A 14,565-nucleotide genomic window follows, 5' to 3' on the forward strand; every position below is an offset into this window, starting at 1 on the left:
GGTCAAGTGCAATGAGCTCATCACAAGGTAAAGACAGGCCTCTGAGATTTACACCAGTGGTCGGGGGGGGGGGGGACCATCTTCGTGCCCCCCCAGGCTGCTCGGTGGGGAGGGGCAGGGGAGGGGCAGGGAGGGGTCTCACCAGCCTGGAGTTCCTGCGGGTGTCCGTGTGGCGCCCTGACAGGTAGTCCAGCTCGGCCTGCTGGACGCACTGGTACTCTCTGTGGGGAGAGCCGAGGACAGGAGTTTGCGAAGGAGCAGGACAGGGCGGAGACGCTGCCCAGTGAGCGCGGCTGGGGCGGGGGCAGCCATGGCCCGCCGGGAGAACAGCGGTGGTCCTGGGCCGCTCAGCCGTCGGGGTGGGGGGTAGCCGGAGGCCTGGCCCCCGCTCGCTCAGCCTCCAGACCCCGCACGCCGCGGGCCGTGCACCGGGTGCTGTGCAAGTCGGGAAATCTCTCCCGTAATTCACCAAACGGCTCCACAACAGGCTCTAGTGTTAGTATTATGCCCATTTCAGAGATGGGCAAACCAACCTTCAAAATTGGCAAATGACTCTGCTCAGAGTCGCAACGGGGAAGAGGCTGAGCCCAGGTCTGACACCTGCCCACGGCAGGGGTCGGGGGGGGGGGGGTCAGCGCGAGCATGCCTCCCTCTCGGACCAAGACAGGCCATGCCGCTGTCGGCATGTTTAGGGCCCAGGACCAGAGAGGGGCTGGAAGGCCCATCCTGGGAAGCACCGAGAAAGCTGTGGGCTGGGAGGGGACATTTCATGTTCTTTTCCGGCCAGAGAGCCTTAGACGTGAGACGTGAGGTCTGGATGTGGGGGCCACGGTGAGGCACCACCCCAGGAAGCTGACTCACCCCCTCTGGGCCCACTGACCCCACTGCCGGCCAGGCCGTAGCTCACTCGGGTTGGCTCCCCGGAAGAAGGGGGTGCTGTGGAGTGAGCCCAGGCAAGTCCCCAGCGTGCAGTCCCTACAGGAATCACGGAGCGCGGTCCTGGGAGACGGGTTCCGGGCACACGGCCCCAGCTCCCGCTCTGCACTGGCGCTGCTGGGGCGGGCAGTGCGTCCGGTGCGGGGAGGGCGCCGGATGTCCCCGGGGCTGGCGGTCAGGGCTCGGCAAGTGGGGGGGGTGACATCTACCCTGAGCCCGGGGAGGGCGGAGGAGGGCTGCAGACGGGGGCAGGTTGCACCGGCCCCCCCTCCCTACTGCCTGGGTCCTGGACCAAGTTGCTTCCCATCTTTGGGACTCAGTTTCCTCTCCCTGGAAAAGAAGGGTGGAGGCTCTCTGACAGCGTCCTTCAGGGATCGATTCAATGACAAGACAACAAGCCAGGCTGCTGTCACTGCTGTTAACTAGTGAGAAGCAAAGAGCAGAGGCGGAGGCGGAGGCGGGACAGGCGTCCGGCAGGACGGAGCAGCATTCGGGTCAGAACACGTGTGTGCATCCGAGCAGGGGGCACGGGTGAGCGGCCGCCATCAGAGACACCTCCCTGCCAGGGGTCTGCCCTGCGGGGGTCACAGCACAGGCACGTGAAGGAGGGTGGCACCTTTGGGGAACCAGTGGAGGCGGGAATGAGCAACAGAAGAAAAGTCTAGAAAGGTTGAAGGTCAGAAAGGACCCTGAGTGCCCCCCCCCCGAGGGTAGTAGGGAGCCATGGGAGAGATCTGAGCAGAGCAGGCGTGGGTGGGGGTGGGGCTGGGACAGCAGCGAGGGGGCTGCTGGGAGGGAGGAGCCCCTGGACTGGGCGTCATGGAGTCGGAGGACACGGAGGGGCTGCCGGCCACGGCGTCCCCACGTGACTTATTCACGGGGCGACACTAAAGCCAGAGTTCTCTCTGGAGCCCTGACCTCTCCCATGAACCTCAGGTTTGTGCCCGAACCACCTCCTTTCATGTCCGCTTGGACGATCTCTCTGTCTCTGTCTCTCCTCTCTACCCCCAGTCCCTCCCTCAGTGAACCCTGTCTGCTCCACCTTCAAACTGTATCCTGAAACTGACCCTGTCCCCTGCCCAGTCAGCTGCCACCTGGTCAGGTCCACCATCGTCTCCCGCCTGGACCCCTGGAGTCACCCCCTCACAGGCCTCTCCTCTTGGCCCCCGCCCCTTGCAGTCCATTCTCCACATGCAGCCAGAAGGTCCTGTAAGCACTGAACTCAGATCACATCCTTCCCCCACGCAGAACCCTGCTCACCCGGATGGAACAGATGGAACAGTATGGGCTCACAGGCTTCATATCATCTGGTCCCCATTCCCCCCCCAGACCTCCTCACCCTCGCCTCCCTCTCTCCGCCCCCCTGCCTGCCTGCTCACTATGCCCCTAGTGCTCCAATCAGGCTCCTGCCCCAGGGCCTTTGCACTTGTGGCTCCCTTGGCCTAGAATGCTCTTGATCCATTACCTGCCAGGCTCCTTCTTTCACCCCTTCAGGTTTTTTGCTCAAAGGTCACCTTCTCAAATGAGACCTTCTTTGAACCCCTGATTTAAAATCAGCCCCACACCTGCTCACCCTGTGTTTCCCATCATGCTACTTCCCACCATCGGACACACTCTGGGTTTTGCTTCTCTGCACTGTTTCTTGACTGTCTCCATTAGGAGGCTCCACGGGGGCCGGGATTTCTGTGTTTCACTCGCTCCCGCACCTTGTGCCTGGCTCTCCAGAAGCTCTCGGTAAAAATACACGGAGTGGGTGCCCGGGGGGGTTGGGAGGCTAAGCGTCCGACTCGATTTCAGCTCAGGTCATGATCCTACACTTCGTGAGTTTGAGCCCCACATGGGGTCTCCTTGGGATTCTCCCTCTCACTCTGCCCCTCCCCTCCTCTCAAAATATAAACAAGCTTCTAAAAAACTTATGTGGAGTGAGTGACGGAATCGTCCTGTTCTGGCCTCTGCCCCGCTGACATGTCCAACTCTCCATCACTCAGATCCAGCCCCCACCCCTGCGTCAGGGCCTTTGCCCATGCTGTTCCGCCTGCCTGGGATGCTTATCTCCCAGAGCCCAGCACGACCGTCCAGATCTCCTCGGTCACCCTGTGCTGCTTCTCCGTCACCTCCCTTCGTCACAGTGAGGGCCACTGGGAGTTCTGTTATCGGCGGTGTTGCTTCCGTGGTGCCATCTCCCCTCTCTGCCAGAGCAGCCGGCACCCCTTGCATTGTTCCCTGTGTCCCCTGTGCCGGCGGATGGGGCTGAGCGTGCGGCTGTGCCCAGGACGTGCTTGAGGATGACCCGAGTGACCAGGAGCCCCCAGGTTCCTTGGGGAGGGTCGCAGAGGAGAAGCAGGCAGAGAACACACGTTTTAGGGGCACCAGACAGTGGTCCTTACTTGAGGCCTCTCTTGAGAGCTTCGAAGACCCTCTTCACTTGCTGCGGCCTGGGGCCCGGGCACGCAGCCCCCTTGCGCAGCGTGCCGTACGTCTTGGAGGACTTGGCGGGCATCCGCAATCTCACCGAGTTGCCGTGGACAGACTTTCTGCGAGAGGGGGTGGAGGTCAGGGCCGGGGTCTGGACAACGCCATCCCCGGGGGAGGGCGCCGTGGGATCAGCGGGCCGGAGGCCGGGCTGAGTCCCCCCACCCCGTGCCCACCCCCACCATGGAGCCGTACGGGCTCAGGAAAGTGGCCAAGGCTCTCCAGGCCTCAGTTTCCTCATCTGCAAAAGGAGGGCTGGGGTTTGAAGATTACAAGGAGAAGAGGAACCTGTCGTGAGAAATTAACACAGTGAGAAATACAATCAGCCCCGATGCCCGTTTTCTGCTCAGTGCGCGCTGCCCCGGGCAAAACGACCCAGGAGCCTGGATCGGCGCCGCGCGGTGGACCCACTGGGCACTTGCTGGCGCTGCCTGCCCAGAACCCACGCCCTCCCTCTGTTGATACCGCTCAGTTTTCCCTTGGGGACCTCACCAACCCTGCCCTGCATACATGTGGTTTGCAGGGAAGTGGCTGACAAATCATCACACACACACACGCACACACATGCACACACACACCTGCTCACACACGCACGCACACATGCACACACCTGCATGCACATACACAGCCATTCTGAGCCAATTGCGTGTCCCAGGCCTGGGTTAGTCCACACGCTCCCTTTCTCTGTCTCAGGGACAGGCATGGGACACACATCTGCCCAGTAACCCTGCTGGAAGTTTGGCTCCAAATTCACAGGCAGTGAAAGGATCCTTCCTTCTGCCATTGCTGTTCTGGGGGTCGTAAACCTGGAACAGCCAGCCATTCCCTTTGCATCAAGTAGGGAGGATGGAGCCCACACGGGGAGAAGCAGATGGGGAAGACCGAGTCCATATGACGAGTTCCTGGATCCAGCTATGCCTGAAGCTAGATCTGCCCATGGAATTTCAGTTACATGAACCAGTGGGTTCTCTTTGTTGCTTAAGCCTTTCAGAGTTGGGGGTGTGGACTGAATGATCTTAAGAACCGATGTCTCCCTGGGGGCACCTTGGTGGCTCAGTTGGTTGGGTGTCTGACTTTAGCCCAGGTCATGATCTCAAAGTTCATGGGTTCGAGCCCCGCATTGGGCTCTGGGCTGACAGCTCAGAGCCTGGAGTCTGCATCGGATTCTGTGTCTCCCACTTTCTGCCCCTTCCCCCGCTCTTACAAACAAACAAACATCAAAAAATTAAAAAAAGAAAGGAACCAATGCCTCCCAGCAGTGACCGCTGTGTCACAGCCCTGGAGGGACAGGCCAGCGTTTCAGGATTGGTGAGGGAATCCTCGCTGCAGTACTGGGCTGGTGTCACTGGCATCGGAGCCCCTTCTAGAATCCTGTGACTTGTCCACTAAGTGCAGGACCAGGGCCAGCGGACGCAGCCTGCACTCACCCCCAGGTGCGCCTCAGTCCAGCCTCTTAAGCCTCATCCTCTTAAAGACCTTGCTTCCCAGGTGCCCCTGCACCGGGTGTGCCTCGTGTCCACCTGCTCACTGCAGAAGCAGGAGTGGAAATGACACTCTGACATCTGGGTCAGTTTCTTAAAGAAGCTGCTGGCTTTTCTTTCCAGCTGCCTCCTCCCTGTCGTCTTCTCAGGGGCACCAAGGGACCAGCTTCAACCGGTGCTCTAAGGTCCCTCGGGGATGGAGAGAGAGAGCGAGGAGGGGGAGGGAAAGAGAGAGTGAGCACGAACAGGAAGGGGGGAGGGGAAGCAAGGGAGAATCACTAGTTTTGTTTCTCTGTCTAATGTACTTCACCTCTACACTAACATACTACCCAAGCCTCAGTTATTCACCTGTTAAATGGGAAAACAATAGACCCTAAGTCAGAGAGCAGTACTGAGACTTCTATCAGATGCCAGGTGAAACTTTGGGCACAATGGAGGCAGCGGGTGCCTAATAAATGTTTGCTGCCGATATAATCATCACAACTCGTCTGTATCTTTCCCTGCACCCACAGCCTGAAAAACAGTAGGTGCTCAGTAAATACTGAGCTGAACGGCATGAGGGAAATGCAGCGAGCATGTCGTGGGGACTAGAGAAGAGAGTAGGGGGAGCCCAGGGGCTCAGCTGGACCTCAAGGGAAGAACAGGATGAAGGCTGTTCGGAGTCGGGGGGACAGAGGGAGTCAGGGTGGAGAGCAGGACCAGTCCAGCCCAGGAGATGCTTGACCGAAGCAGAGCGAGATCTTCCTGTGGGAACCGAGCACGGGCAGCAGGGACGAGCGGGCGGCTCCGAGCTGCAGAGACCTGGACCGGGACAATCCGGGAGCGTCGTGACGGTGCCCGGATGGAAGGGGCCCTCTGGGTGCCTGTTGCCTCCCCCACCTGCTACAGGGGTTCACGTAAATATCGATCTTCACCCCGTTGCAAGGTAGGGAGCTGGGGGCCCAGCGAAGGGACTTGCCCCAGAGTGTGTGAGAGGCAGGGCTGGGACCCAAACCCAAACCCGGGCAGACCCCCAGCCTGGGAGCTGGGCCACCCTCCGGGGGCAGGTGGCGGGCTCCCTCAGCGTCCCCAGAATCCTCTGCAGCACCGGGACCGATTGCTGGGTCCCCTCGCGGCCGCAGGCTCAGGTTCAGCGGGTCCGGGGTGAGGCCTGAGACCCTGCATTTCTAACATGTTCCTAGGTGCTGTTGGGGTGCTGGCCCGAGGACCATGCGATGAGGACCCCCGTCCTAGGGGATTCGCTCTGCGCCGCTTGGGGGACACCCTCCTGTTGGAAACCCAGGTACGCGTCTCCCTGGGGGCCCTCTAGAGTTTGCTGCACTTTTGTGGCCCAGAATCAAGGGTACCGGACTCCTTCGCTCGTTCGAACACTCACAGAGGGGCATTGCTGCGAATCCGGCACCGCGATGGGGGCCGGGGACCGGGGCCCACCCTGGAAGACTCACAGTCCCCGGGAAGTGAGGGGGTGAGGTCTGGAGAGCCAGGCAGGGGACAGGCAGGACCCAGCTCACTGCCCAGCTCACTGGTGCCCTGAGAGGTGGCGCGGGCAGCCAGGCGGCACATCCGGCTCAGCCAGATGCGGCACATTCCACACCCAGACAGACAGACGGACACCTGCTGCTGGCTCCATGGAGAGGAGCTGCGCCAGCACCCCCTCCGGTCGGGTTCCTTGCGCCAGGAATCCCACCACATTGCACCCCAACACCCCAGAAACGGAGCCCCCAGGCCCCGACGCGCGCACTGAGAGCTGGGCCCCGCGGCAGCAGGGAAGGATCTGGGAGGCGCTGGGGGCCTCGCCACACTGGGAGCCAATGTGGTCGCACGAGACACGGGCTCCTGGTCCACCACTCACGGTCAAATCCCAGCCCTAGGGTCACAGGTACTTATCCTCCTGGAGACTCAGTTTCCTTATTTGTAAAAAGGCAGGTAAAAAGAGTGCCTAACCCAGAGACTGGTCATGAGACCAACATTCATTCAACAAACCTTTCCTGAGCACTTACGGCGCACCAAACAGCATTCAAGGGACTGGAGGTAAGACAGTGACCAAAGCAGATAAAGCCCGTGTCCCTGCGAGCTGCCATGCCAGCCGGTTGGAGTTGGGGGGTGGGGAGGGCAGGGGATAGCCAGTGCAGGTTCTGAGGCTAGATGCCCGTATCTCTGTCTGGGAACCCCACCTACAGGCTGTGTGACCTTAGGTAAGTTAATGAACCTCTCTGTGCCACAGTTTTCGCATCTGTAAAATGGGGCCCAGAGAAAGGGTTGCTATATGAGTTAATAAATGTAAAGGTTTGAGTAGCGCCTGGCCAAGGACCAGGGTTATGTATGCGTCAAAGTTAAAGAAGCTAATAAGGACGCCTGGGGGGGCTCCATGGGTAAGTGTCTGACTCTTGACTTCAGCTCAGATCAGGATCTCATGACTGGTGAATTCGAGCCCCACATGGGGCTCTGTGCGGACAGTATAGACTGTGCTTGGGACTCTCTCTCTTCCCCTCTCTCTGCCCCTCCCCTACTCACTCTCTCAAACTAAATAAATACATTTAAAAACTAAATAAATGAGTAAGACAACAAATATCAGACGGTGCCGAGGGGAAGAGCAGAGGCAGGGTGATGGCCGTCACGGGGGTGAACAGGGATGCCCCCCGCCCCCCGTCAGCACTGGGCACAAAGCCTGGTCCGTGGGCCCTGCTCATCCCTAACCTGCCATTGCTGTTCCTCATACGTCCTATGTCAGGTGTCCAGGCCCTCGGGGGGGCTGCGCTCCCTCCTCCCTCCCCCTGCACGAGGCCACATCACCCACCTGTTGGAGCAGGTGCTCCACAAAGGTGACATGGCCAGGCTGGCAGAGATGGGCAGGGCTGCAGCCTTCAGAGACGTGGGTTTCAGACGGGCTCGGGCCCCTGGCAGGCGGGCGGGGGTGGGCAAGCAGCCCTGGGGCGGCAGTGCAGGAGCCCAGCTCACCTGCCGGCTCCCACGGGTCCCTAGTCCCCGGGAGGGGTGTCCCCTTGGCCGGTCCCCGCTGCCATCAACGGGGAGGCCTCCTCGCCCTGGCCACTGCGGCCGCGGCTCCCAGGGAAGCTCTGAGCTCAGTCTCTTGTCTGGCTTCAGCGGGACAGGCGTGGTGGCCACTCTGAGTGACGTGTGTGCGTGTGCATCCTTCAGAGGGCTGGTGACACGGCCGCGGGGGCAGAGAGCAAGCTCCGGGGGCGGATGCCTTACCGGCTCTGGGAGCACTCAGTAAATATTAAACAGCCCCTGGCACGCCCGACGAGCTTCCAGAAAGACACGTGCGACCCAGTGGCCCCAGCCCTCACGTGCGGCCACCGGGACAGTCTTTCTGCCTGGTTGTCGTTGGGGGCCCAGCATGGCCGCTGCAAGTGCAGGGACTGGAGGCAGCCCGGGCTGGGCGTGGCCGTGGGGCAATTATAGGACCAACCCCACCCGTTTCGGGTGAGGACCCAGTGCGCTGATGATGCAAGCTAACCTTTCCTCCTGTGCCTGGTGGCGCTGGCTGGGCGGGTGTGATGGTGACGCGCACAGAGCAGTGTGAGCCCTCCACTGCATCTCCCTTCTCCGGCCTCCTCTCCTTGAAAATCAAAGCTTACTGCTTACTTGTCACCCCCCACACACACACAGCCATCTCCGCAGAGGCGTTCCCAAGGTGGCGAGGACAAGGCAGAGGCTCCTAACTCAGGAGGGCTCCGTCCTGACAGCCTGCAGGAGGGCAGCCCTGGCTGAGGAGTGACAGGAAGGGGTGAAGAGCAGCCATGTCTGTGAATCCAGGCAGACTGGGACCGTGTCATTCCTAGCAATCATTCACACCGTAGTATAAAATTTCCCCACCAGATAGATCACTTCCTCGGGTGAACTCTTTGATTATGGAATAAAAAGCCATGTCCAGAGTCAAAAGGACTTCAGGTGTCAGGGCAGGGGCAGGGATTGGGGACAAAGGGGACATCAGTGAGCTTCAGTCTACCTGAGGTTATTTTTACCTGCCCTGCCCCAGCCACTGAGTGCCTTGGCAACGTGCCTGTGTTTCAGCCTGGTTGGATTACCTGAGAAATAAGGCCAGGAGGTGAGGTCTGAAACCCAATCTAGGCCGTCCAGCCCCAGAGCCAAGGGTCCAAACTCCTGGACGTTGGCCGGAGACAGGAAGTTAAAAATAGATGACCCATGGTTGTGGCCAGACTCTTCCTCACCCGGGGGCACGGGGACTGGAGACTTGGGCCAGACGGTGGTCACTCGGGGACCTCGGAACCCACCCAGGCTGCGACTCCTCCCGAATTCTCAGCATAGAGGAGCCCCCAGGAGAAGGAGCCCCTAGGGCAGGTCCAGGGTATTTACAACTCTCAAGGTCATCTTTTTCAGACCAGGATGTAGCCCTTGCCGGGCGTGATCTCGTCTTTGCTGATGGCCAGTGAGCCGTAGCGGGACAGGGTCAGACCCCCACTATCCGTCTTCCCACCCAGAGCGCTGAGCTCAGGGCTCCTTGGGACACGACCTGGGCACAGCTCCTGACTGGGGCCCATGGGAACATTCCCATGGGTATAGGAAGTGCAGGGGCCCCGGGGGGCCCCGCAGGGGGAGGGCTGCAGGCGGGACAGGGCACAGGAGTTGTGGGGCCCAGTGCAAAAGAAAACGCTGAGCCCTTTTTCCAAACCGTATTAAGAGCTTCTAGATGGCGGGGCGCCTGGGGGCTCAGTCTGTTAAGCCTCCAACTCTCGATTTCAGCTCAGGTAATGATCTCATGGTTCGTGGGATCAAGCCCTGCATCGGACTCTGTGCTGACAGTGTGGAGCCTGCTTGGGATTCTCTCTCCCCTCTCGCTGCCCCTCCCCTGTTTGCTCTCTTTCTCTCAGAATAAATAAATTAACATTAAAAAAAGGAAGAATTTCTAGATGGGAACAGCAGAGCATCCACATGAGGGCAGGGCACTAGAGGGCTCCCGGATTGTACTCAGGCAGCTGGCCTTGGCCGACAGGGTCTGGGGACCTCCCTACAGTGCCCCCCACTGCCAGACCGTGGGAACAAACCCTCCCCAGGGTCTGTGTGAATTGGAGAAAGGTGTCCCACCGTGGGTGGACCAGCTTCACGCAGGGGCACACAGCTCAGGAGGGTTACATGGACAGGATGGCCCCCTTGGGTGGGCAACCTGCACAACTGTCCTTAGCAGCCCTGATTACAGACCCCATGGGGTGGGGCCCATGATGATGCCCAGAAGAGGCAGTTCGAAAGCGGTTCTATTAAGGAACTTAATCATTCCCTGGCCAGTTGACTTAGCCCTTCTCAGCTGCATTTATGGAGTGCCTATTGTATGCCTTCCTCACAGTGGCATCCACGCTCTCTCCTCTTGGAGGCTGGAGCCAGAGGGACGGGGCGCTCACTGTCTCTGGGTCTTTGGTTTCCTGTGTTTCACCCCTTCGGGCCTGCCCTCCCCGACACTATGCATGTTCTTGCTGTGGCCCACAAAGCCCTGCACCCCCCTATGTGTATCCCCCAAGACAGCCACACACCCCCTTTCTGTGCCTCAAAGCTCATCCCCACCCCAGGACCTTTGCACTGGCTGCCCCTTCCACCTGGAAGACTTCGCCAGCCCCACATGCTTTCTGCATATGATCAGCTTCTCTTCTCTTACCTTAAAGGTGCCCCGGCCTCACTGGGGGCTCCTCTGAGGCCCCTGCCGCCCGCCCACATCCCCATTTTAATTCCCTCACGGCCACCAGCTGAATCCATCGTGATTATCGTCGGCCTATTGCTCACTGCCCTGACTGGAGGGCGGGGCCTGGTTCTGTCCCCAGAGCCTGAGGACAGGGCCTGGACAGAAGAGGCGCTCCGTAAATATTTGTAGAATGAATTAGGGATTCCTAAGTGTGCCTCCCGCTGAGACACTCCAGGATTTCACCCTGAGATGCCGCTCCTCCTGGGGACACGAGTGGGTGAGCCGGGCGAGCTTGACCTCAGGGGCCTGGCATCCCTGGGGGGCGAGTGTGCAGCTGGACCCCGGGAAAGAGCCACAGGAGGGCCTGGTCTGGGGCGCGGGTGGTCCATAGGCCCAAAGATTAGGCAGCACGTGGCCAGGTAAAGCGGAGGGACAGGAGAGGCCCAGGGTGGGGGCACTGCCCGGGGAAAGGCCCCCAAGGGGAAGGTGGTTGAGGTGGCGAAAGCAGAGGATTAGAGGGGCCAGGGCACGTGCGTCAGGCCAGTGAGGAGTCTGGCCTGTATTCTAAGCCGATGGGAATCCCTCGAGGGTTTTGGGCAGGAGGGGTCGTGAGGCGATTTGGTTGTTGACTGACTCACTGGGCAGCCACGTTCAGAGCCCTGCTCGGCTGGGAGTCCGGCCTGTCCCCCACATTTGCTCAGACAGGCAGGTGTTGAGGCCCCTCGGGATGCCTGAGGGATTGTCTGCCTCCCCCCCGCCGGCCTGCTAGCAAGCAGGCAGCTCCCCAGGCTTGCACAGTGCCCGACATGAAGCCCAGGACCAGTCTGTGGCCCCCAGGAGTGGAAGCAAACCTTCCCCCTGGGCACCACCTGCGGCACAGCCATGAACTCGCGTCTGGAGGGGCAGCACCGACCCCAGGCCCATCTCTGCAGACGCTGCTGCTGCTCCCTTGAAAATTTCCCATGACCATGTGTGCCGGCTGCTCGCCTTGGGTCACCCCCCTCGTGTTCTCAGGACAACTCTGTGGGGGAGGGACCCGCGTGATCCCCTTTTCACAGATGAGGAAACCGAGACTCAGAGAGGTGAGGCCGCTTGCCCCAGGTCACAGAGCTGGGATAGGTGGCCCCACGTCCCCGTCTATCAAACAGGAAGAACATTCCATCCTGACCCCGCCCCCAGACAAAGTGCCAGTGCCAAGTGAACCAGTCTTGCTGTGTGGCCTTGGGTGAGCAGCTCCACCTCTCTGAGCCTGTTTTCCCATCTGCCAAGTGGGCCTGAGAAGCTCAGGCAGGTGATTTCCAGGACCAACTGCCAGGAGCTTGGGAGATGAGGCCCCTTCGGATCTCAAGGAAATTACAGGTTTCTCCCAGCACCGAGTGTCACACACGCACACGCACGCGCATGCGCACGCGCGCCCACACCGCCCTGGGCTGCGGACTCGGCAGGTTCACGGGCCGCGGCAGACAAACCGGCCCTGCCCCCTCCTCGCAGGCGGAACTTACGCGATCCTCCGGCTCTGAGCACTGCTGAAGCCCGCGAACGAGGCGCTCCGGCCCACGACCCCCACGGCCCCCGCATCCCCAGAGGACAGGAACCGCAGCCTCACCGACATGGCCGTCACCTACAGGGAAAGGACAAGAGAGTCAGCCTTGCACCGCCCCCTGGTGAGTGCTGGTCACGGCTGGTCCCCCTCCACCATGGCCCTCAAGGTCCAGACAACAGCCCCAGACAGAGGGCAGCTGGTACTGTCCCCAGCTCGCAGATGAGAAAACTGAGGCTCAGTGAGGTTGGCGGACTGCTTGGGGCTAGCGGCAGGAGCGAGATTCGAACCCAGGTCTCTGGACTCTGTGCTCGGGTTCTTAATGACGGAGTCCTCCAACGGGACAAGTCAGCTCGTCCTGAAACCATACCTGACCTCAGCTGCTCCTCCCTGCAGTAACTGTCGCCCCCTCCACAAACCCTCATGGATCACTGTGTGCCGGACCCCGTGCTGGAGACACGCACTGAGCAAGACAGCAAAGTCCTTGCCTTCCAGGGCTCCTGGTCTGGCAGGGAGGTTGATGAGCTACCGGTCACAGGGGAGCCCAGGGAGGAGGCGACCAACTGCTGAGAAGGAAAGGCTGAGACGAGGGAAGGAGAAGGGAAGTGTGTGGAAGGGTATCTGAGGCAGAGGGAAGAGCATGGGCAAAGGCCCGGATGTACAGAGGACACGATGTCATCAGAAACAGAAAAGAGAGCTGTGGTTTGGGGCGTGACTTCAGGTGAGGCCAGAGAGGCCATGAGTGCAGCTCATGGGGGCCTTGGTAACCCCAGGGAGGAGAGTGGCCTTGCAATTGGGCGAGTGTGACTGGGAGCCTCGGGAGGTTGAGCAGGGGTGACAGAGCCCAACTCGAATGAGGCCGGGCTGCTGGTATGCAAGCCCTCCGGAGTCCCATCGCCCCGTCCCGGCCCAGGCTGTAGTGAGGCCGCCTAGAGCCTGGCTGTCTTCTCTTTTTTCCAAACCACCTCTAGTTTGAAAAGGTGACACCACATCCCTTGGGAGTGTCGCCAGCGTCGTCCGGCACCAACAGTCACAGGGTCTCCTGCGGATCTAACCTGAGTGTCCGCTGCTGCGGTTTCACAGCTGGCTCCTGGGCCAGAGTGGCGTCGGTCCAAGGGTCCCAGGGACCCCCTGCCCCAGCCAAGCCTCTGAGACAGCTTCGCCCGCTCGTGTCACTGCTCAGTAAGGCCCCTGCGTCCCTTCACCTGCCACAGCCCACAGCCCTGCTCAGGGCCGGGCCTGTCCCCGGAACAACGTCCTCTTTCCACCCATGTCTGCCCAGTGTCCCGCCCTGCATTTCACGTGTGTCGGCCCCCACCATAGGCTCCAGAGCCCCCCCTCCGCAGGCAGATCGTGCGGCCCCCTCCCCTCCCAGGCTCCCCCCACCTCCACCCCACACCGCGCTGTGCATGGGCGAGCCCTCAACACCAAAAGGCCAGACCCAGGCTCAAATCCCAGTGGTGCCTCTCGCCGGCACCAGGCCCCAGCGGTCACATTTGCCAAATGGAAAGTCAGGAAAGGACCCAGAAGACAATGTGCCGAGGGTCCGCAGTGCAAAAGGGAAAGGGCAGGTTGTCGCTGTGCAGCTGGTGGGCAGAGGCCTGGCCCCGCGGGTGCCACAGAGGCAGTGAGCCCAGCAGGCGCCCTCTAGCCCTGGCGGGGGAGGCTGGTGGGTGTCTGCTGAGCACCCAGGGTGCAGGCAAGCCTGTCCGGATCTGTGAACAACAGCTCCGTTGGGAGCCACTATCTACTGGGTGCTCTTCTTAAGTCGGCCCTGTGCTGACTGCCTCATGGAAATTTATCTTATTAAGTCTACATGGCCCCCGAGGCCTCGGAGCCGTTGCTGACCTACTTTAACAGCTGGGGAAGGGAGGCCCAGAGAGGGGACGAGACTGGCCTGAGAAGCCGGTGTGGAAGAGGTAGGGACTAGCTGGGACCCTGCGTGTGATGGGTTGGGGACGCCAGCGCCTCCGGCTGTGTGCAGACGTCCCCGTCCCCGCCTCTAGGAGATGCCCCAGCCCCACAGGGAGGTCCCCACGGCCCCCTGCCCCGGCCTGGACCAGCTCATGGGCGTCCAGTGTTACTTTCTCGGTAGCTTGAAATCTACCAAAAGATTCCTACTTGAAAGGTAGGAATATTTACACCCCGGATCTTGGCAAGTGCTACAAACCTGGGCTTTGTTAGTGGTGGTGTTTTCCTGCAGGTCACTAAACATTTATCAGCACACTATGTCCCCACCACTATCAGTACATGCTCAGGGTGGCACCGGGACCTTCTGGAACTCTTGAGAGCCCCCAGGCAAGCTGGGCAAGGGAATGAGTGGGGAGCAGGAGGGAGATCACCAAGGTCACTGGTTGGGAAGAGTACTCCCTCCGGTACCAGCCTGGGGGCTGCAGGCTGGGGCTAGGGGCTGGGGGCTGGGGGCTGAGGGCTGAGGGCTGGGGGCTGTAGGCTGGGGGCTGGGGGTCTGGAGGCTGGGG

The 14,565-nt window shown here is 60.7% G+C and overlaps 1 protein-coding gene across 2 annotated transcripts in view; it reads right to left on the reverse strand.

The window, feature by feature from the left end:
* RIPOR3 (RIPOR family member 3) overlaps positions 1–14,565 on the reverse strand; it is a 72,296-nt gene that overhangs the window by 18,286 nt on the left and 39,445 nt on the right. For both annotated transcript variants that reach the window (XM_029915971.1, XM_029915970.1), the window contains exons 2-4: positions 12,048–12,166; positions 3,324–3,470; positions 143–221 (exon numbers count right to left, since the gene is read on the reverse strand). In XM_029915971.1, coding sequence (XP_029771831.1) covers positions 143–221; positions 3,324–3,470; positions 12,048–12,166 — 345 coding nt within the window. The remainder of the gene's footprint in view (positions 1–142; positions 222–3,323; positions 3,471–12,047; positions 12,167–14,565) is intronic.

Source organism: Suricata suricatta, chromosome 12 (genome assembly GCF_006229205.1).
Source record: "Suricata suricatta isolate VVHF042 chromosome 12, meerkat_22Aug2017_6uvM2_HiC, whole genome shotgun sequence".
Lineage (NCBI taxonomy): Eukaryota > Metazoa > Chordata > Mammalia > Carnivora > Herpestidae > Suricata > Suricata suricatta.